Source organism: Amphibalanus amphitrite, unplaced genomic scaffold, assembly GCF_019059575.1.
Source record: "Amphibalanus amphitrite isolate SeventyFive unplaced genomic scaffold, NRLGWU_Aamphi_draft 001644F_arrow, whole genome shotgun sequence".
Lineage (NCBI taxonomy): Eukaryota > Metazoa > Arthropoda > Thecostraca > Balanomorpha > Balanidae > Amphibalanus > Amphibalanus amphitrite.
The window spans coordinates 35,217-58,436 of record NW_024883137.1 but is presented as its reverse complement, the minus strand read 5'-3'; the positions used below and the strand labels follow the sequence as shown (position 1 = coordinate 58,436).

General features: G+C 49.7%; 2 protein-coding genes across 2 annotated transcripts in view; one reads left to right on the top strand and one right to left on the bottom strand.

Moving 5' to 3' along the window:
- LOC122374346 (coatomer subunit delta-like) overlaps positions 1 to 17,842 on the top strand; it is a 23,421-nt gene extending 5,579 nt beyond the window's left edge. Inside the window, exons 5-8 of the mRNA XM_043353035.1 lie at positions 14,537 to 14,676; positions 15,154 to 15,298; positions 15,632 to 15,776; positions 16,928 to 17,842. Of these exons, the coding sequence (XP_043208970.1) occupies positions 14,537 to 14,676; positions 15,154 to 15,298; positions 15,632 to 15,776; positions 16,928 to 17,088 (591 nt within the window). The 3' untranslated portion in view covers positions 17,089 to 17,842. The remainder of the gene's footprint in view (positions 1 to 14,536; positions 14,677 to 15,153; positions 15,299 to 15,631; positions 15,777 to 16,927) is intronic.
- LOC122374347 (venom protease-like) lies at positions 17,835 to 23,220 on the bottom strand. Its single transcript, XM_043353036.1, has 7 exons — positions 22,560 to 23,220; positions 21,704 to 21,858; positions 20,791 to 21,047; positions 20,262 to 20,452; positions 19,749 to 19,850; positions 19,049 to 19,248; positions 17,835 to 18,590 (listed from the first exon to the last, which is right to left on the bottom strand). The coding sequence occupies exons 1-7, from the start codon at positions 22,621 to 22,623 to the stop codon at positions 18,417 to 18,419; spliced, it is 1,143 nt and encodes a 380-aa protein (XP_043208971.1). The 5' UTR covers positions 22,624 to 23,220; the 3' UTR covers positions 17,835 to 18,416.

Here is a 23,220-nt window from a genome sequence, read left to right as displayed (position 1 = left end):
GTTTCCATGACAACGGCGACGATGACAACAACGACGGCGCTCCCGGCTCCGGAGAGCCCGATCGAGCTGCTGGAGAGCATTGTGAAGCTGGTGATGCTGGTGATGGCGCTTTGCAGTCTCGTATGCATGTTCTGCCTGTGCTGCTGGCAGAGGGCGGCCAGTTCGAGCAGACAGAGGTCGGGCACGGTGATAACTGAGCGGGTCCCGTACTCTCGGCACGGGTACCGGCCGTCGGGATTCCGCCCAGAGCCGGCCGACTCGCGGTCGGACAGGCCAGGGGCCCGTCCGGCAGACTTCCAGCCGCTGTCTGTCCGTCTGCCGGCACCCAGCACTGCGCCACCGCGGCTGCAGACACCACCGCCCGAGGCCCCGCCGCCCCCGCCGCCGCCGCCCCCGCCGCCAGAGGCACCGCGGCGGCCAGAGACGTCTCTGGACGCGCCGCCCCCTTACGAGGCTGTGGCTCCGACTGCACCGCCCAGCTATGAGGCTGCGTGTCGCCAGATGACCGCTGAGCTCTCGAAGCCCCATTCTGGACCGGACTGTAAGTGACGTCACGGTCGGCGAATGACGTCATCTCGTTGAATTGAGCGTGTGTTGGTTGTACTTATTACTACAGAAGGCTAGGCTTGTTCCCAGGGCTGCGGAGTCAGTGTCGGAGTCGGTCGGAGTCGACAGTTGTGACCGGAGTTGGAGTCTGAGTCGGAGTCGATTTTAGAAACCCGAGCCGGAGTCGGAGTCGGAGTCACCGAAAATCTGTCGACTCCGCAGCCCTGCTAGGTCTGCGGAGTCGGAGTCGGGAGTTGGAGTCGGTCGGAGTCGACAATTCTGCCCGGAGTCGGAGTCGGAGTCGGAGCTGGTTTTTCAAAGCCGGAGTCGGAATCGGAGTCGGAGTCGCCGAAAATCCACCGACTCCGCAGCCCTGCTTGTTCCGAAGTATTGTGATCAAGTATTCGCGCTGACGATCTTCATGGAAGGGAAATTGACGAGGTGTTGACTCCCTCATGTCGCGGGGTAGATGGATCTCGTGATAACTGCGACGTTGTTAGTTCTCAATAACTGCCACTTGCCAGCTTTCTACATGACTCAGGAGCGATGGTTGTTGTGCAGTGCAAGGGTGCAAAGCGAACAATATATCCCAGCGCACGACTGCGACCCATGTTTTAACTATCCATTGTCCATTTCGAAGAACGTTCGTTGAGTTCGCGTGATAAGTGTCCATATCTAAGTGTCGGCGTCCAATCAGCTGCCACACACATTGGCATCCGGCTGACCTAATTGGCTTGTGTTATAAACGGGAACATAACCTTTCGGCTTTTCCATAAAGGTCACGTAGTTCTTGGCTCATAAACAATAAACATGCCAAAAGCGTTGGCAGGCGTTCAGTGCGCCGAAATACGACTGGTTGGGGGCGGAAAATAGACCTCTGCAGTATACCAAAGGACTATGGTTGGGTACATTTGTTGGGTGCTTATGGTAGCTATTGTCGATAATTTTGCACTCGTTGTTTATCTGTGAACTGATTCCGCAAACTGTATTGGATAGTCAGAGCAGGATGTTTTGGCCAGCGGGGGCTGTATGCTGTTGTTCCTGCCAGTGCAGTGGCGGTCGCAGTGGGGGGGGGGGGGGCATCAGGGCCATGGCCCCCCCCCCAAAGGCAAATCAGGGGGGGGGGGGGCCATCATATCATTTGCCCCCCCCCCCCCAAACAACCGATGGGCCCCCATGGCCGTATGGGGCCCTGGCCCGTATTCGATTGTCATGAGGCTCGAGAAACCCACGCCAGCAATTAACAGCTCCCATACCAGTCTTTGAGGGTCCTACACTGACCTCTGAGGGCCCTTCAGTGGCGGTCAAGCGTCCACATTGACCGCTGAGGACCCGTATTGACCTCTGAGGGCCCTCCACTGGCCTTTGAGGGCCCCTAAACCGGCCTCAGGGGCCCAACCGGCGTCTGAAAGCCTCACACCGGCCTCTGGTGGCCTCATTTCTGTCTCTCGAGTCCCAAGACTAGCCTTTAAGTGTCTCTGAGGGCCCCGCACTGGATTCTGTAGACCCGATGTCGAGCCAGCATCGGCCTCTGGGGGCCCATCTTGGCCTTTGAGGGCCCTCCGCTGGTCTCTGGGGTCCAACGCCGGCCGATGCCGGCCTTTTAGGGCCCCACACTGACCTCTAAGGGCCCATGCTGGCCTGTAAGGACCCACGTTAGCCTCTGAGGGCCCCCCGCACTGGATTCTGATGACCCAATGCCGGCCGCTCAGGGCCCGCATCGGCGTCTGAGGGCCCATCTTGGCCTTTGAGGGCCCTCCGCTGGCCTCTGGGGTCCAACGCCGGCCCATGCTGGCCTTTTAGGGCCCCACACTGACCTCTGAGGGCCCGTGCTGGCCTGTAAGGAGTAAGGACCCACCTTAGCCTCTGAGGGCCCCGCACGGGCTTCTGAAGACCTGATGCCGACCTCTAAGGGCCCGCATCGGCCTAGTCTGATGGCCCATCTTGACCTTTGAGGGCCCTCTTCTGGCCTCTGGGATCCAACGCCGGCCCATGTCGGTCTTTTAGGGCCCCACCCTAACCTCTGAGGGCTCCATGCTGGCCTGTAAGGACCCATATTAACCTCTGAGTGCCCAATTCGGTCTCTGAGGGCTCTAAACTGGCCCCTAAGAGCCCAAACCAGCCTCTAAAGGTCCCACGACCCACACCGGCCTCTGATGGTCCCATTTCTGTCTCTGGGACCGAAACTGCCCTTATAAGCCTCTGAGGGCCCCGTACTGGCTTCTGAAGGATCGATGCCGGCTTCTGAGGACCCATACCGGTCTTTAAGTGCCTCATAGCGACACCTGAGGCCCCACACTAGCCTCTGAGGGGCCCACAAACTGGCCTATGAGGTCTCTACAACCGGCCACTGATGGCCCTATTATGTTCTCTGGGGGGCTCAAGCCTTACCTTTGGGCGTCACGCACTTGCTTATGAAGGCCCACATCAGCCTCTGGGGCCCTACCTGGGGCCTTTGAGGCCCTTCGCTGACCCTTGGGTCCAACGCCGGCCTCTGGGGGTCTGACACCGTACTCTAAGGGCCCCATTGCAGCCTCTAGGCGATAGGTATCGCCGAAGCGCTATCGATGGGCCCATAAGTGTAGGAACCATGGGTGCAGTGGGCGCAGTTGCACCAACAATAATTCTGCAGTGAGTGCAGACAATGTATTCTGCATCCACAATAATCTGGAACAAAACCCCCTTTCCTCAGCAACACTACTTTCCATGCAGCACGACAAATTTAGGATATTTTGCCCACTATCCGTCTTTCGAAGCATTTGCTACTGTAATGGTCGTCAAAATTTGCATTTGTGCTCAAGCAAAAAAAAAAAAAGATTAAACGGAAGTCGGAACACATGTGATTGAACAGTGAACAGATACCGATGACCCACTGTTAAAAGTTTTAGCACGATGATCTTAACCCGCGCCCCGCTGGGCTATTCAGCCATACGCGCCCTGCTGGGGGGGGGGGCAGATTCTGCCCCCCCTGTCTAACTTCCGAACCGATGGTCGTAGAAAGACGGGGAAAACGGCAATCGAAAGCTCTCAACAAGGCGGATCTTAAGAGCCCAAATTTTTTGCTTAAGTAGGTCAGAGGTCAGGTCAAGGTCAGGTCAAGGGTACAAAATGCAAGTTTCTACAGTATCGGCCTTGCACCGTAGTTGCCGAAGAATGGACTGAGACTGATTGCCCAAAACGTGTTCTTAGACTACCAAGACAATATTCGTTGCACACAATGTCATTCAAAGGTCAAGGTCAAGGTCAGGTCAGGTCAGGTCAGGTCACCAAAAACAAAATATAGAAAAGGGCATGTGCGACACATGTTTTATGGGTCATTTTACTCATGGAATTCAATAGGCACACTCAATAAGTGATATGGACCACCTCTGGATGAATTTCAGGTCGAGGTCAGTTCAAGGTCAGGTCAAGTGAGGTCAAATTTTGAAGTTGGTTGTTAAGGCCTAAAAAGGTGTCTATCCGATGCAGTTTTTCACGGCAAATCGAATGGTGCTATTTTTGTTTCCGTACGAGGTCTAGAACTTCCAAAAAAAATCATTTTTCAAAAAATTTGTGCGTCGTGACGTCATAAAATTTTGAATAACTCCCACATTTTGAACCGATTCTTCTAAAAATTGGTATGTAGGTGCACATAGACCACTTCTTTGACATATATTCCGTTTTTTTTGATAAACTCAAAATTTTGGATTTTATAAATATTTTCCCAAAAAAGTCAGTTTTTTGGAAAATTTTTGGCCAAAATCCAAAATTTTCAAAAAACCGAGATAGCCATTTGATAGACAAAGAAGAATCACGTATAACCTTTTTTGTTACGTCTTGATTCCTTTAAAAATGAAGATGTTAGCGGCGTTTGAAATTTTGCCGTTTTTGAGGCGAAAATGGCGAACATGACGTCACTAAAACGTCAATTTCTCAAAAAATTTCCGACGGATTTCGCTCAAATTTTCAGGGAACGTGTCAAATTGATGTATGATAAGGTACTGAAAGTTTGACGTCGCTGGCGTAACGCGTTTAGAAGTTATTGGCGAAAAACGGGAGGGGGGGCAGATTCTGCCCCCCCCAGCGGGGCGCGGGTTAAAAAATGGCAAAGTTTTTTTGCAAAGAAAATGGCAAAGTTAGCCGCCTTTACTTTTGCGGTAGTCCATTCACAGTTGCGTGAATTATTGACATAATCAATGCTTCAAAATGCACTTTTCGGTACAGGGACCCGCAGTTGCTTCTGTACACACTAGTATTTCAGCGTATTCTTTGCCTGTGACACCGTTGGAGGCGAATTGGGAAATTATTGTGCGCTTATTAAAACCACCATCTGAAGGGCTTTAAACTGATGTGCTGCTCTCCTAATTCAGTGAACTTTTTATGGCTTTATCAGCAAAACATTGTTTTCAGCGCTTTTTCCTGCCCCATTCCTTCTGAAACCTGGAACCGCTTATTCCATTTACTCCTGCCATCTGACGATGGTCGTGCTGACTACTATTTCCGGCGCTAGTTACTGCTCCAGTTTTGCACTCGGCACAAACTCAGGCGGCACCGGGCCGTGGCTCGACCTTGGGGAGGGTCGGACCGAGCCGACTGCCTGGAGCGCAGTTAGATCGGACGCCCTGCTGGGGAAGGGGACGGGAGTGAGAGGGAGTGGAGGAGTTGGTCACGTGGTCCGTCCAAGCTCGCAGACGACCTGTCCTGCGCCCAGCCATGTTTCGTGATCCAAAATGGCACGAGAGCTGTGGAATGCCTGGAGGAGACGCTTCGAAAGCGAACTTCAGCAGCACTAATTTACCATATTCTGGGGAGATAAATTAATATTATCTTAACGCAGAAAGAATTGTATGCCCAAGCTGTATAAGCTGTATCTTTTAAAAGTTGTAAATAGAATTATTTTTAGGGACTTATACATAGGTTTCGTATACACAGTGAATTGTGTTACAATAAGCCGTTTCGCTGTTGAGAGAGGGAGAGAGAGAGAGAGAGAGAGAGAGAGAGAGAGAGAGAGAGAGAGAGAGAGAGAGAGAGAGAGAGAGAGAGAGAGAGAGAGAGAGAGAGAGAGAGAGAGAGAGAGAGAGAGAGAGAGAGAGAGAGAGAGAGAGAGAGAGAGAGAGAGAGAGAGAGAGAGAGAGAGAGAGAGAGGAGAGAGAGAGAGAGAGAGAGAGGAGAGAGAGAGAGAGAGAGAGAGGAGAGAGAGAGAGAGAGAGAGAGAGAGAGAGAGAGAGAGAGAGAGAGAGAGAGAGAGAGAGAGAGAGAGAGAGAGAGAGAGAGAGAGAGGAGAGAGAGAGAGAGAGAGAGAGAGAGAGAGAGAGAGAGAGAGAGAGAGAGAGAGAGAGAGAGAGAGAGAGAGAGAGAGGAGAGAGAGAGAGAGAGAGAGAGAGAGAGAGAGAGAGAGAGAGAGAGAGAGAGGAGAGAGAGAGAGAGAGAGAGAGAGAGAGAGAGAGAGAGAGAGAGAGAGAGAGAGAGAGAGAGAGAGAGAGAGAGAGAGAGAGAGAGAGAGAGAGAGAGAGAGAGAGAGAGAGAGAGAGAGAGAGAGAGAGAGAGAGAGAGAGAGAGGAGAGAGAGAGAGAGAGAGAGAGAGAGAGAGAGAGAGAGAGAGAGAGAGAGAGAGAGAGAGAGAGAGAGAGAGAGAGAGAGAGAGAGAGAGAGAGAGAGAGAGAGAGAGAGAGAGAGAGAGAGAGAGAGAGAGAGAGAGAGAGAGAGAGAATTAGATGAGACTATACAACTATAAATGTAGAGTGGCGTGCCACGCTACTTATGGTTACTAACTGAAGAGTTATCCTTTTTTTCTCACAGGGAATGACAATACAATAACAATGCGAATAAAATCAGACGTTTCGCACAAAAAAGTGACTCCGTCAGTGGCAAGAAATAAGTAATTAGGCATACATGTTTACTTTCGATAAAATCGATGAAGTAGTTATCTTTATTTTTTAATTAACCCTCGCCCGCACATGGGGGGGGGGGTGGTTGCCACCCCCCCCCCCCAGGTAGTCTTTCTGCTCTGCACTCGACATTTTTAGAGCTAGAAAGCTGATTTTTCGTATAGCTGCTCCTCTATCCTTTCTTGATGTCGACTGAAAATTTCAAGTTTCTGTGATTTTTGGTTTTGGAGATATGACCTGGTTTTTCAGGTCATGTCATGACCCAAATGGCCAATTCTCAACATCTTGCGTTTGCCATGGGCCTTGTGGGCTTTTGACACCCTGATTTCGGCCTTTTTTGCCAGTCTTACCTCCCACCTATCATGGAACATGTTGTTCGACGATGTACAGGGGTCAAGGTCAGGGTCAAGGTCAACCTAGGTCATCTAAGATAATTGCGTTTTAGGCAAGCTGAATTTACTTTTTGTGAAGTTTTTTGACTGCATTTTTGGTAAAAGCTTCTCAGATCATGATTTCATGTAATATGGACCCAAAAACAATCGGTGCACACATCAGTATACACACAGACATACAAACACATATAATTGACCTTGACCTAACTTGACCTGAAATGACCTCAGCAGCAAAATTCTGGTCGGGTAGTGTGACAAAGAGGTTCTAGCTGGCTTGGCACCAGAAAACAGCATCGTCATCTGTATTTGATGAGCAGCGCACTTGATATCCAACGGTGACCCAAAACAGCAACATTTTTTAGTTTGACCTGACCTGGAAGGTCAATGACTGACCTGAGGAGGTAAAACTGGGTATCATTGGATTTGTCTCTTCCCAAAGAATCTTTTTGGTCTTTATCCCTAAGCTCTATCTCCAACAGGAACGAAATGGCGCGGGGGGGGGGTGGCAACCACCCCCCCCCCCCCATGTGCGTTCTAGGATGGGAAAATGGCATGTGCGGGCGAGGGTTAAAGATATATTTTCAGCAGTTTTTTAAGCACATCATGGAAGCTTATAAACATTTGTGTATTTTATCGGCAACCCGGCTGGCCAGACCGAGACGGTGCCGCATTTAGTTCTCATCGATGTTAAACCTATACTCATTTGTCTCCACTGACGAAGGCACGTTGATGTCCGAAACGTTTGGTTTTATTTGCATTGTTTTTATATTGTCATTGTCCGTGAGAAAAACATACTCATATGGACTGGTCTCAGTTCATATAGAAATTGTTGCACATTCATCAACAGTGATAAAATGAATATTAGCCCTCACCACACATATAAGTAGAGGTAAGTAGACCGCGACCCCTGTTTTTCACCAATAAATCGCGGCAAAGCGAAGGATTGCGACGATTCTTTGGTGCCCTGGAGTTAATCAATTTTACAACTTCCCGGAAAATTGAACAGCCCTTATCATTTTTGCATCTTGTCTGAGAATTTTAAATCCCTGAACCAAATTACCTTTAACCTGTGATTATTTTTCTCAAGATCATGTCAGGCCAGAATAACAATTGAAAGTCAGCGCACATCTTCTGTGTGTTTCCATAGTCGTTTCGTGATTAGCAACGTGACAACATGTGAAATATACTATCTAATGTTTGTCTCATTGATTGTTGTGGGTGCCAAGGTCACGTGAAACTCAGGTTAAGGTCATTTACTTGAAATGATCTCGGTTAACTTCCTTAAATTTACACCTTTTTACTGTGGTTTTTAGGAAGTGTTGGTTTGAAATTTAGCACCCATTTTAGCATTTGAAAACTAGGCATACTTAGGTATCAGTTATAGTGCCTATGCAATATGTTGCAAGGCTGTAAGTGCTGGTTAACATTCTATGGATAGCCGGCAGAACGCCTAATGGGTGATCTGGCGTGACCCGTCCTACCCCAAATGTTTTGATACAACATCTTTGATCAAAGCAAGTGCAAATTCGGAGTCAGAAGCAAGCCAAGTCCTAGCAAACTTCAATTGTAGAAATTCTAGCAGGACCCAATTTTCCGTGCTTTTGGGTTATTAACCTGATCTGGGAGGTCAATCAGTGACCTAGGATCTCAGCATTGACCAGGACATAAAAATAATTGGCTTTTTCTCGTCAGCGATGACCAGGACCCTCAAATCATCGGATTTCTCTCGTCACGAGCAGCTCGCTCTTTTTATTTTTCAGCGAAGCTCTGGCTCTTTTTATCAAGGGCCGAATGGCTGAGGGTTTCTACGCCCCTCTGCTACATGTAAGACGCTGAAAAGAAATGCCTAAATGGGTGAGGGTTAAATATCGATTGGTTTTAAAGTGCCGACGCCCGAAGCACTTTAATTTACTTCGATAACATTTTTTAAGACCAACGAGCTCGAATACTATAACTTCTTGAACAATGTAAGCACCACAAAAATGAGTCGTGAGAGAAGCGGCTCAAGATTAAGGAGCTATGAGACACTTAATAAAAACGGCATAGATTAGAAACTGCACTTAACTGGCACTGGTTTTTAAACCTTTTCGTTGCAGACTGGTAGATTAAATTTTAGGATTGATTTCAGCTGATGCTCAAATGGAGCTATTCATTCGTTCAGTCATGCGACCATCCAATTCCATTCATAAAAGAAGCCAGTGACAAAATTGTTCATTTTAGATAAATGTGAAATACAAACTGAATAAAAGTTTAATGATATGGCAAATTTGACAGCTTTTATACTGAACAGACAAATAACTTTAACAAATCAAGGTTGAGAGCCCCAAATAGAGGAGAGTGAGGTAAGATGAGCCAAGGGGCAAGTTTAGCCACCCCATGTTTCTCAGCTCTTATGGCGCTGACTTGAGCTTCCATGTGCCGTTCGCTTCTACGATGCTGCAGTCTTTCACGTGAGACGGCAACGTTCTCACGCTCAGCACCCGGTAACATGTGGTATCGCCCCTGATAACTAAGACATGTTTTGCCTTTAAAATGAGATGGTTGTTAGCTGCGGTGCATGGTTATTTTCCTTAGCGGGTGTCATTAAACGAAAATGGCCACGGGTGGGGCAAGATGAGCCATTTTCACCTGGGGGAAGATGAGCCGGATAAGCCATTGTTGTCTCCGCTGTCGAAAACCAAACTGAGCTGCGCTTGTTTCTGCTAAATAAAAATGGTAGGAAATTGTTTTTCTTTGTTGATTACACAAGTTGTAAGTGATTTGCAGATTATCTGAAGGATAAAATGATTTTTTTTCGTGATAGAAAACTTGACGAGTTATTGGAAGGCTTTAAACAGTCACTTTTTGATGGAGGAAAAAAACTTTGCCATAAGTATGTATGCCAGGGAGTATATAAAAGAGCCCACTCTTCGCCGCGCCCGGGAAAAGAAGAGGTTCGCTTTTTCTATCCATGCTCATCTTTCCCCACGACGTGTCTCAACTTACCCCGCCCATGGGGTAAGATGAGCAACGTGCAAGATGATTTTTGACGTAGCCTTTCAGTACAAAAATAAGCGGTATGAAACATTTCTGGCCACCATTACATGCGCAATGACCACTCTGTCCGTCCAACCCGTAAACGCAGAAAAATGATCAGTATTTAGCCCATGTAGCTTACGAAAAACAAAAAGCGGCTCAACTTACCTCATTCTTCCCTACGTTACACAATTGAGGGCAGTTTTTAGGCCATCACAGTATTTGTCAACAATTGTTGTTTGGGGGACTGGGGAGGGTGGTTACTGGCTCATAAACTGTACCCCCCCCCCCCAAAAAAAAAACGAAACCGATCATCCGCGAAAAGAACTATTGAGCTCGAACCAAGGTGACGAATCGATTTATAGGTATGCAGGATGACTAACGATGCCACTTTTTGACTTTTGTGTCAAATAAATTCCATCATCTGGATAGCACGTCAACATTCTATTTGACATGTTACAACAAACGTATACCTACTATTTGGCGCGACTAGCCTCATAAATGTTTTAAAACTCATACCGTTTCTTCGCAATTAACTTGAACCACGTTATCCCAGCTTATGCACGACTAAAATAAAATAATGCTTCAGGATCACTGGCCTGAATTCCAATGCTTAAAGTTTACTCAAAACCGGTGTGGCTGAGGCACTCTTCGCTACATCTCGTGACGGCCACCATTGTGTTGCATTTTATCGTTAAGCTATAAGTTAATAAGGAAAGGATTGGTGAGTGGGGTGAAAACAGTCCTCGCCCTCCACCCCTCCTCCTTCTTCTGGAAACATAAGTAACCGAAAGATCTGGCGATGGTTTATCCACCTCCTCTGCCGCCGCGCCATGCGAGGCCTCGATTCGTTCGGTATGTGGCTTCCTGAGCGGTCCTCCCCGGAGGCAAGGTGAAAGGTCATGGCCTGTATCAGAAATTTATACGTTGCTGAATATGTTTTATAGTTCTTCCAAGGCCTTGGACACCGTTTTATTATATCGGATAAGCATTGCACTTTCTTGTCAATCAATACATTTAAAGAAAACTTGATCATAATCTTATACTGCGGCAATTGTAGTTCTGCTTACGGTTGCCTCTTTATGATACGGGCCACCACCACCTCCACTGCGCTGGAGCTCAGGCGTTCTACCCCTCCCCGCTACGGACCGGCCCTCGGGCTAGGTGTGTTAGTACTGAGCGCAAACCTGTAGTAGTCACGTGACTTTCATTCACGTAGCGGGAACGGAAGCTATAGGCGATACCAAGGACGGGCTCTGGGGAGGCAACCGGCGCGTAAAAATAGCACGATTGTAGTTTTGGAAGAATATCTGTTGCGGTATGAGGAATTATACAAAACATACGTGCTAGGAGCAAACATGTGTTATTCCTCCATACTTTGCGCTACATTTCCTTTCTCCAATGGCCAGCACTTAGCAAATAATAGCGCAATTCTAAATTGGTAATATATGTGTACAGTAGCAACTGCGGGTCCCTGTACCTTTTCGACATGGTGCATCCTCAAAGCTCTCAATGAGCCTCCGCTCGGGTGCCGCTCCCTACCCCCCCCCCTCCCCGCTTCACCGGCCATGGCCTAGATTTCTGCACCCGTGCACTACGCCCGTGGGCCCCTTTAAGCTAGCACCGGGCCCCCCGGGTCAGCGCAGGGGCCCCTTTGCCAAGTTGCCCCCCCCCCCCCCAAACTCCAAGTCTGCGACCGCCCCTGTGCCAGTGGCAGGCTGTGACTAATGGCTTAGGCATTGTCAATGATCCGGGGTGGCCAGCCCAAAGCTGCCGGTCAAGTGCTATTTAAAAAACTCCCGTCCGTCATGCACATCATGCACGACTTTCGAACAAGACCGTACGTCCTCGCTCACTATTTTCTACATCATCCGCTAGATGTCTCTGGCGTCGCGCGATCGATGTTAGCTGGCCGCTACTACTGCGTAGTGTCAAGTGCCAAGGACACTGTTGTGCCCGGAGGGCGGGCTTGGGTGGACGCCCAAACCGGACCTGTCTGTGCTGGCGTCGGGCCGTGAGTTTAGTATCGGCGTTGGCTGTGATTGAGCCTCGGCGTCCGCCGGCTGGACTGTGAGGCAATGGCCGTGTGATACGCCGGTGTGTCCTTGCCGCTGACCGCTACTCGCAGAAACAATACCGACTTTCTGGAGGAAAGAGGAGACCTACGTGGACTGTATTAACGAGCTGACGGAGCGGAATGGTGGCGTCACGTCGATGAGGGACACCCTGTACTGCTCCTGCCTCTCCGGTAAGGAGTCCGACTGGTACTGCCAACTGAACGATATCGTCATGTCACAGACGTACCCGCCGTCCACGACGACCACGGCCGCCTTCCTCGCCGTCGCCGCCGCTGTAGCTGCGTCGAACCCAGAGGAGCCCTGGGACTGGGTGGGCAACAGTAGGAAGCTGGTGATGGGCCTGGTGGCAGGCTGCGGCCTCCTCTGTCTTCTCTGCTGGTTCTGCTGCAGAAAAAGGTCCACCGACACCCGGCCGGAGACAGAGGACGGACAGACAGCCGACGGGAGGTCCGGTACGACCACCGAACGGCTGCCGTACTCGAGGTACGGCTACCGTCCGCCCAGTACCCAGCGACGGATCCCCTACTCTCAGTACGACTACCGCCCGGCGGAGTCCCAGCCACCGCCCGCCGCCGCGCCGGCGCCCAGCGCTCCGCCGCGGCCGGAGACGCCGCCGGGCGCGCCGCCTCCCTACGAGCCCCGCTCCCCATCCGCGCCGCCCAGCTACGACACCGTGTGTCGCGAGATGGCCGACGAAATCTCAAAGCCCCACCCCGGGCCGGATTTTAAGTGAGGTCACTGTCAGTGACGTCACCTCTCGTCGAAGTGAGAGTGCTGGTTGTGTTTGTTTGTGCAGGTCAGGCTTGTTACGGGCCCGTAAACCCCAATGAACGAATGGTTTCGTATTCGTGCTGGTAATGCCTTGTGAAGGCAGATTTTGACGAGGTGTCCATTCCTGTCACTGAGTGGCACTCGTTATTAGCTAAGCTAATTGGAACGTTGTTAGTTCTCAGTGACCGCTAGTGTTCTGTTGGATGGAGCGTTTTCAGCGACGGATGTTGTGCAATGCTATGGTGCAAAGCGGGCGATGTGTTTCAGCACGTGATTACTATTCATTGTATTCATATAGTTGTCATCACAAATGCCAGTTGGCCCTGGTGATGATATGTAGCGCTAGCAACACTTGCATATATGCACTCGACATTAAACCCACAATATGCAAACACAGATACACACATTCCTAAATTTTCATGTCATTTTATGAACACATGAGATGTAAGAGCATTATGGAACACATTTTGTGTAGCAACAACCCAATCATTATTTCTCAAGTTTTTCAAGCTTCTCAAACCAGGAGACCGTCTTCTAGCTATCGTTACGTAAAGTATCAAATATAGCTATTTAGCTTTCCTGCGGTCTTAAGGCTAATAGCATTTCTCGAAACTCATTAAAGGAAGTTGCATTTACTACATTATGGGGAAGACTATTCCAATCACGTATGGTTCTTGGGAAGAAAGATTGGTGATATGAAAGGACTCTAGATTGGATCCTTCTTATTTTCTTTTCATGATCATTTCTCCCAGTGTAGCAAGGCGGGCATATAAGGTCGCTAACATCTACTTTAATATCGCCAGTATACATTTTAAATAACAAACACAAACGAGACTCCTTTCGTCTCACATCTAGCGGTTTCCAGTTAATATTTGACAGCATGTCATTAACGCTACTAAACCGTAGATAGTCATTCATTACAAATCTAGCTGCTCGTCGTTGAATCATCTCAATCGCGTTTTTCGAAGCCTCACCACACGAATCCCATACACAGCTCGCATATTCTAAAGTTGGTCTCACCAGCGTAATAAAAACTGTTTCTCTTACAGATCGGGGACAATCTTTGAAGTTTCTCTGAATATCGGAGAACCTGTGTCAATTCTGCTGTCTTCAAGCGGACCTCTGAATGACCTGCTTGGCTTGTCATCGAAACACCTTCCAATTCTTTTTTCATAAATAGTGGGTCCAATGAAATGAAGTTCTTGGCTCACAACTTTACCATCAGCGATGTCAGGCACTCAGTGCGCTGACAGGCGGATGGTTAGAGACTTCGGTGCCTGGAGCGCTGTGCTTTTGTCAATTCAGCTGCTGAAGCTTTACTCAGTGCGCAGAAATGGGCTGTGAGAGGAGGGTACTGCTCTGCCGAATTATGCTTCTAGACAAATATATTTTTATTGTGATAAAAAAATCATTCATTTACTTGTTTTCAAGCGTTTTTTTTTATTGCGGGGGGGGGGGGGGCGGGCGGGAAGTGGGTGCTGATAATCGAGAAAGAGGAAGATAGAACCGAACAAAATGAGCAAATAAAACATAATATAGCAAAACCGAAGACGGCCCGTGTATGGGAACCTCTGCCCTCCGCCTTTTGTCGCACCTGGAGCTTCGACAAAAAAAAAGAACGAGCGTGGTACAAGTGACTAGGGGAAGCCGATGCTATTCAGTTTTATAAAAGGAGGTCATGATCTAGCCTAATCTGAAACAATCACACTCACTAACCTTGCTTGACCTCACCTAAAGTAAGTAACCGCGCCCTTGCTGACCCTGTCTGACCTGACGGAGGTAACGACACCCTCACTGATCTGACCTGACCTGACCTGAAGTAAGTAACCCTCACTGAGCTGACCTAACCCCCCCCCCCTCCCCTCAGGTGGTCAACAATGACACACGGGGTCTGCAGACCCAGACGCACCCACAGGTGGACAAGGACGCCTTCCGGGGTCAGTCGACCATCCGACTGAAGAACGTGCAGAAACCGTTCCCCGTCAACACAGATGTTGGAGTGCTGAGGTGGGTGAGATGATCGGGGGGGCGGGATGGAGTTAGAGTAAAACCGATAGAGGTGGGTGAGATGACTACTGACCAGGAGATGCAAGCTTGGGCTGCTGAAAACGGAAAGATAAAAAGTGGGGATTGTAGACGTTTTGATGTTGTTATTGTTGATTGGCATATCGTGATTGCATGAAGAACAACGATACCGGAAAAACGCCCCAGCCTGTTTCCTTGGATTTAGATAAGCGAGTTGGAGCTGGGGCCCTGTTTGAGCAATTCAGAGATGGCAAAAAGGGTTTATTGTTGGTTCTAGACTTGTTGGAAGAATAAGAAAACGTGTGAACTTCATCGGTAGAAAGGTGCAGCTATCCAAAAATTCCTACTGGCCTGCGGCACCTCATCGGCCCTGCCTCAACCCCAAAAAATCGCCGTAATACCCCGGCTTCACCCACGTGTTGTCTGTCGAATACTACCGTTTCCGATTTCTCTCCACAGATGGCGTTACCAGACAACTGACGAGTCGGCCATTCCTCTGAGCATCAATTGCTGGCCCTCAGAGAATGGCAGCGGCGGCTGTGACGTCAACATCGAGTACTCGCTCGAAGACAAGAACATGGAGCTCAGCGATGTGGTCATATCGGTGAGATATCCAGCCAGGGAGGGACAGACGTCGGTAGAAAAAAAAAATCAAATGAGCTTTGAGCAATAGCTTCCGTTGTGACTGTAATCCAACTGAAATTACGTTTGTATTTATTTTGCTCCTGTCTGAAATGTGGCTGTTCCTGTTCATGTGGAAGTATTTTTTTTCGTCTCATTTTTCTCTTTTTTCGTGTTTGATGTGTTCAGCAAAAATACTTCGAAGTTTGCTATGACTCCCAGCTCATTAACATCAGATATTTCCATATTTTCTATCCGCCCATGACCCGTCTTTGCGGCGAGTTTTCGAAGCTAAAGTTCCATCCGCCGCCGACAGGTGCCGCTGGTGCGCGGGACCGGTGACCCCGTAATCGCCGAGTGTGACGGAACCTACACACACGACTCTCGGCGACCCGCGCTGCTCTGGAACATTCCGATAGTGGATGGCGACAACGCGTCCGGCTCGATGGAGTTCAGCGCCGGTAAGTGGTTAGAACGCCGGTTAGACTGGTTAGAACGCCGGTCAGAGCGACTAGAACGCTGGTTAGAGCGGGTGGAACGCCGGTCACAGCGGCTAGAACGCCGGTCACAGCGGCTAGAACGCCGGTCACAGCGGCTAGAACGCTGGTTAGAGCGGGTGGGAGGCTGTTCCGCTGGTGAGGGTCGCAGCGTTGGCCAGTACGGAGCAGAGTGGCTGGAGCGCCTTGACTAATAGTCTAGGCACTGGTCGGTTGGTCAGAGCGCTGGTCAGTGGTCTAAGCGTTGGTCAGCTCGTCCTGCTGCTTTGTCCCCCCCCCCCCACACACACACACACTTTCCCGCTGCTTTTACAAACCGGAGGGTCTGCGAAGACGCATCTCTGCTGACCCCGACTGCGTCGGCTGCTGGAAAGTCGCGTCAGTTCGGTAGCAGACTTTTTGCAACAATACACACACTAAGCTAGGATGCAAAGCTTGGCACCGTCGGCATCGCTTGCCAATAATACCTGTGCACTGTGCAGGCCTCGGTGGTGTAGGGAGTACTTTATTTATTCAATACGTTGTTTATTCAATACGTTGTTTATTCAAAGCAGCCATGGCCTTTCGAGGCAGCAGTAAACATATGTTAATGATTATGCGCATATAAGGCTGCTGACGTTACGGCCTAATCTCTAATCATGTGTCGGTGGCCGGGATGCCACTTTGACCTGCCTTGAGCGAGGGGGAACCTGGGGTGCATGGGACCTCCGTAGGTATACCAAGGCGGGAAATGTGGTGTGGGCCTCTCAGGAGTGTGGTTGCCGGTGCAACATGCACTACCTATGCAGTGGATGTTTCCATTAATAACTCTTCTTTATGTGCTCACAATTATCAGTAGTAAATATTCTTTGACCAGTTTTTTTTTCAGGTCAGAGGGGAACACTGTGTTCAGTATTGCTGGACTTTTTGTAACCTTGCATATTAGACGGTATCTGATAATTGTTTGCGTGCCGTTTCGGAATGCGATGTCATCATCTCGGTCTTTCCCACCTGCAACATATTACCATGAGATTTACCTGTTGAGCGGGTTTTGAAATCGACACAAATTCCGTGGGTGATCTCAACAGGTGCCTCCCTGGCCGCATGACATCCGAGCTTCCCCCGTCTGCCGACAGGTGGCACCCCGGGCGATTTTTTCCCGGTGACGGTATCATTCACCAGTCAGAAGTCCATGGCCGATATTCGTGTCACAGGCGTTACGTCAGTGGATACGAACGAAGCCATCAAGCACTCGGTCAACGTGTCGCTATTCCCCGAGAAGTACGAAATTGTCTGAGCGGATAGGGGCGTACTGTATAAACCGCGATTTAACGCGCGGCGGTGTGGAGGGTGGTACAGCAATGATGGCATGTCTTGACGCAGTGTCCGAAGTTATTATGCTGCAGCGGAGGTTAAGTTTCCCGTACCGAGCCTGTTGATGAGTGTGTTTCACACAGTCTGAGGCTACATTAGGAATTATTATTCGACGTCCATGTGGTATAGAATCGGAGCTGTTTTGCTACTGTGTTGTGCTATCGGAATATGACCGGCCCATTCTGTCCACAATTCCTCGCCTGGTATGGTGACATAATTAAGTTTTGTGTAAAACAGCGGCCAGGAACAGACTTACGTTTGGTTTTGTTGGCAATACGGAACATAGGAAATCCGCCTAAGAATCAACCTGGAAATGTGGTAAGGGGATCTACCGTGTTGTTTTGCAAGTTCTGCGCTTTGCTCGCACTGGCTTGGATGATTAGCTGCATTTATATTTAATAGGTGTCTGGAGGTGCCTGAAATAGCGCAGATCGTTGAGAAAAATGTCACTGATGCTGGCAAAATGTAGACTAAGGTTTCTTATATCCATATAACTATGCTAGTTATATGTATATGAGATCAATAGATGTGCATTGTGCAGGAACCTCGACAGAAAAGTACGATCAGTGAAGCGGTACTTCCCCGGCCCAAGTGTCGCTAAGTTGTATGGTCTGGACAGGGACATGAATTCCACTCTTGTTTACTGTTTCGGAAATAAAAACAAATTTATCAACAAATCATGTATGTATTTGTAGCGATACGACAGCGTTGCTTCTCGATGTGTACCCGTTTACATTTGTTCGTTATGGTTGACAGTTGACACTGTCTATTCAATGCAGTTTACGCTAAATCACCGCGGCGTGCTGCTTAATGTAAGTGGCGATATTTTACCACTAAAACCTCCACTTTTCATGCTCGCTTCATATGAAAAACTACTTATGTACAGGTCAGGCACATCACTATCTACAAAGAAGTCAGAGGTGCCGCATCAGGAGCACAACACGGTTCCTTGTTCAGTCCCGCATTCCCCCTACCCCGCTCTTTTGGCAGTCGCTTTTAGTCGACCGTCTGATAGTCAACTTCGGTGACTGTTTTCTTCGACGCCAGACAGTTTCCGTTTACTGTCCGCCGTTTATCACTGTCACGTCATGGATTAGATAAACTGTTTTCGCTGACTGACCGATCAGCTTCCATTGCCAGTTAATACATTGAGCTCTTGTTGACAGATCTGGCATTCACTCAAAGTTGACATTCGAACCCTCATCTTCCGTTGACGGTCTGGGCCTCAGCTTCTGGTGACAGTTGAAACATTCAGTTTTCGCTGACTGTCTTTGCGATCCAGTCAAGGAAGTGGTCCACCCTGGCGTAGATCCCCGGCTGGGTGGGGCTGCCACAGCCGTTGCCGAAGGAGATGATACCGATCGCTTCCCAGCGCTGACGGTTTCCGCGCGGCAGGCGCAGCATCAGGGGACCTCCGCTATCGCCCTGGGGACATAACAGAAGGTTGGGTCAAGGAGGGGAGTGGCAGCATCAGGGGCCCACCGCTGTCACCCTGGGGACATAACAGAAGGTTGGGTCAAGGAGGGGAGTGGCATAATTAGGGGGCCTCCGCTCCGCTGTCGCCCTGGGGACATAACAGGCGGGCAAGTCAGGGGACGAGGCGCAGCATCAGGGAACCTCCGCTGTCTCCCTAAGGGGCACGGTAGGTGGGGGTCAGTGAGGGCAGTATCAGAGGACCCTCTGTTTCGTGAGCGGAGGTCAAAAGGGCCAAGCGTGAAAGGGACCCTGCTGTCAACCGAGCGATTTTGCAAACAGGCGAGTTAGTGAGGGAAGAAGGCCTTATCTGAGCACCGTTGTCGCTTGTCACCCATTTCGTTACTCAAACCATCGTCAAGAACACCACCTAGCTCGTCACCCAAACCGTCACCCAGGTGATCACCTACCCCGCACGCGTCGACGCCTCCCAGGCAGGACTGGTCATTGACCCCCGGGTCGCAGCCCGGCTGGGTTAGGTCGTTCCCATTGGCGCAGATGTGCTCATCCATGACTGTGGCGGCCCGTGTGCGCCGGTAGGCCTCCTGGCACGTCTGGTGTTCGGTGATGTTCACACTCGCCCACAGCATACGAGGCGAGGACGAGCCCTCTGGGGGTGAGCAATGGGGTCCGTTGTCAGTGCACGGTAGTTGCACATGCTACATGGGTAAGTACATATACCAAACTGGAGATCCCGTGACTCGTTTTACGTGATTAAGTTAACAAAGAGCAAGATTCATGACTCGTATTACGCTCATCACATGACTCATCGGTGTCATTTAAGTAGCTACTTAGCGCCCAGCGGACCTCAAAATTCAACAGTGGAGTGTTGGAGTGTAGGAATCTGTATTTGATACCGGTGCCCTTTACTCCCGGATGGGCTAAGTTACTCCACGAACGAGCTGGGGAGGTAGGTATCCCACAGCTCTCCCCGGGGCCGGGACGGCATGTGCAATGAAACGGCATCTGCAGAAATATTTTACTCTAATTTCTCTTTTGTTTTTATGTGTATTATGCTAATAAAACTGAAAAAGTTGAGTTACCCCCGGAGCGAGTTGAGTTACTCCCGGAGCGAGTTGAGTTACTCCCGGAGCGAATTGAGTCACTCACGGAACGAGGTGAGTCCCCAGCCGGCGATGTAGCTCCTCCTCAGTCGCTCGTACTCGGAGTCAGTCCGAGTCGTCTCGGGTAGACACAGCGGCTTAGTCACGCCTAAAATGTGACAAAAAAAAAAACACTAAAATATCATTTTTTGGATGAAACTTCAGAATTCGTCCAGTCATGCAAGGCAAGTCATAATAGATCGTACTCACCACGCCCCGAGAATAGTAGTTTGGTGGCTCGTGACGGGTTCATATACAATAGGTGCAAACGGGTTCGCCTGCGGGCAGTGTTAGGTTCAACACCTACTTTGAGATTTGTTTGTGATGGCGCAGAAACTCGAAATGCAAAAACATTAAAGCGAAAAACGATAATAATTAAAAACACAGCGCTCTTTCAGTACAGCTAAGCGTTCTTCGGACATCTTTCACTTATTGAGAATTTTTCAACATCCACGAAAAACCACATGCTTGACCATCTTGTTCATCAGCAATCTCGAGTGTCATCACAGTCATACCCTACCTGAGAAGGAGACATCCTTGTCCAGTTTGAGGAGCGCAACGTCGGAGAACAGACCAACATTTCCGCGGCCGCGGACATTTCGGAACTCCGGGTGCGGAAAGGTGCGGGCTATCCGGATCTCCTCCGGCGGATCCCCGAAGTCGTCATCGATCACCGTGCTGAGGTCAAGGTCACGGATACGAGCTGCCACCCTGGGTGGGAGGGGTAGACACTGGTTAGATACAGACTGGAATAAACAAACAATGGTCAAATCAGACTGGAACGGAGATGACAGATAGGTACAACTTAGAAAGGACACTGGGAAGTCATTGGAAATAAAATACTGGAACGGACAGATATTGAGTAGATACAGGCTGAAGCGAATAATCTCACGGTTTGCCGTCAAAAATACATGCCCCCCTTCTCCCCTCTAAACTCACACCCCCATCAGTAAACTCACGGCCCACCATCAATAAACTCACGGGTCCCCTTTCAGTTAACTCACGGCTCCCCTTTCAATCTGTTCACGGCTCCCCTTTAGTAAACTCACGGTCCGCCTTCGGTAATGCAGTGAGCCGCCGTCAGCACCCATCGCTCATTGAGCAGGGCACCTCCGCATCGAAACCCGGTGGTGGGCCACTTCAGTGCCGTCATCCAAGGGAAGTCAGCCAGCCGGCGGACGGGCTCGCCTCCTACGATACGACTCGGTTGGAAGTCGGATTGGCCGCAGAGGGGGTGGTTTCGGAACCGAGCGGGCTGCGTAACCGACGGCAGCGAAATGCGCGAGTCCATACTGTCCGGACAGCACTGTCGGCAAGAGGGGCGAGTGGGGGTGTAATAGAGAGAGGGACAGAGAGAGGGAGAAGAGAGAGAGATAGAGATAGAGAGAGTGAGAGAGAGAGAGAGAGAGAGAGAGAGAGAGAGAGAGAGAGAGAGAGAGTGAGTGAGAGTGAGAAGAGGGAAGGAATGGAGACAGGAAGCGGGAGGGAGTCAGAACAGAAAGACGGAGAGATCACCAGTGCAATGTAACCCTCCATTGGCCTCTCCCGGGCCCTCTGTCATCATTACCGCAGCCTAAACCGTGCCAACCCGGTACCTGAGTGACAGATCCCAGGACCCGGCCGGCGGACAGAGCCCAGACCCCAGGACCCAGGGATACCCCAGACCCCAGACTTGAGACAGACCGCAGGACCTAGGTCTCGGGCAGACCCCAGACCCAAGACTCCAAGCAGACCCCACCCCCAGGACCCAGACAAGACTCCAGACCCCAGGACCCAGGCAGACCCCAGACCCCAGACTTGAGACAGACCGCAGGACCCAGCTCTCGGGCAGACCCCAGACCCCAGACTCCAAGCAGACCCCACCCCCAGGACCCAGACAAGACTCCAGACCCCAGGTCCCAGACAGACCCCACCCCCAGGACCCAGGCAGACCCCAGATCCCACCCAGGCCTTCACACTCACCATGGGCGCCGTGGCGCTGGGCGTGGAGGAGCCGCACGCGGCCAGTGCCTGCCGCAGCTGCCGTATCTGACGCTGCCTCCAGAGCGCCACATTAGCCGGACACTCCCGGATGATGAGACACGTCCCGCTCTTGCCATTCAACTGGCAGGTCCTGCCTGCATAGTCGGACCGGAGTATGGTGTGAGCGGCACGGTCACAAAGTTGTACACAAAACCCACAGTTCCAACACCCATTACATATTAGAGTCATCAACTGTTTTGAATAAGTACGTTACACGAAAAAAAAATAAGCTGTCACAGTGCGTAATGAATGTATTTCATCCATATCTTAGCTGTCATTATAGGTATAAAGTGAACATTATTTACAATCTACCATGAAGACGTTACGCGATTCGACTGAGATATACGTGTACCTAAGATCACATGGTTACAAAGAATGAATGAATGAATGAATGAATGAATGAATGAATGAATGAATGAATGGACGTAGGAAAAATGGGTTGGTGATTGAATGAATTGGACGAAAATATGATGGTTGGATGAACGAATGAAAACATCATAGAACTGACGCATGCATTTTTTGAAGTTTTTTTAATGCAGCAGCATAAATTAGTCTGAAAAATATCAGTTGATTATTTTACGCCAGTGATAAACACATCAAGAACTCGTAATGAGCAGGCACACCTGAGTGATGTCACTGATGAGTCTTTTATATCACTTAGGTATGTATGTTATATATGTAACACAGCAAATAGCATAATCGAGCTCACCCATAGTACCTACACTAAAATCAAATTATAGAAAAATACACATCCAACTAATAACTAAAGTTAGTTTTCCCGACCTCGAGGCCTTACTTTGTGCTGCGACGACCAGCAGGAGCGCACAGAGGCCCAGCAGCACCTGGAGCGCGCGGGCCATTCCTGTCGCGGCGGTGTCTGACGGCGGACTGATGGTACCGGTGATCGGACCGGCTCTGCGGGAGCGAGGGAGGGCGCCTACTTCGGGTGCCGCCGGGGCGGTCTTTCCGGCCCTCTCGCTGCCGAGGCGGCCCTGCAGCTGTGCGGAAGGAAGGCAGTCCCCGATACCAGGAACGAGGCTTCGTCACCAATGATGATGTATCGATGACGTCATATGACAGATGAAGTATTTTGAGAAGACACGGGCAAGGGTTGCGTAACGCAACTTCTAGTGCGTACGCTACTGTGTTCCGTACTGAGTTCCGTTGAAGCGTGCAGTTATTTGAGTATTGATTATGGAAGGACGAGATGGAAATGGACTGGCAGCTCACATTTTGTGGCATATAATGGTGAACAGTGGACACTATCCGTTTCCGTCCTGGAACGCCCTTTTAATTTTCAGTGATAGACGGTTGCATTCGCTAGGCACATCGAAAAAGATGACTGAGATATTTAATCTTGGATGACATCCAATTACATCAGCATTGACCTGTGCGAGGAAAAAGAAATACCTGTTTGCTTCTGAAATTAGGTACTCTTATCTATTTCTTTTTAGATT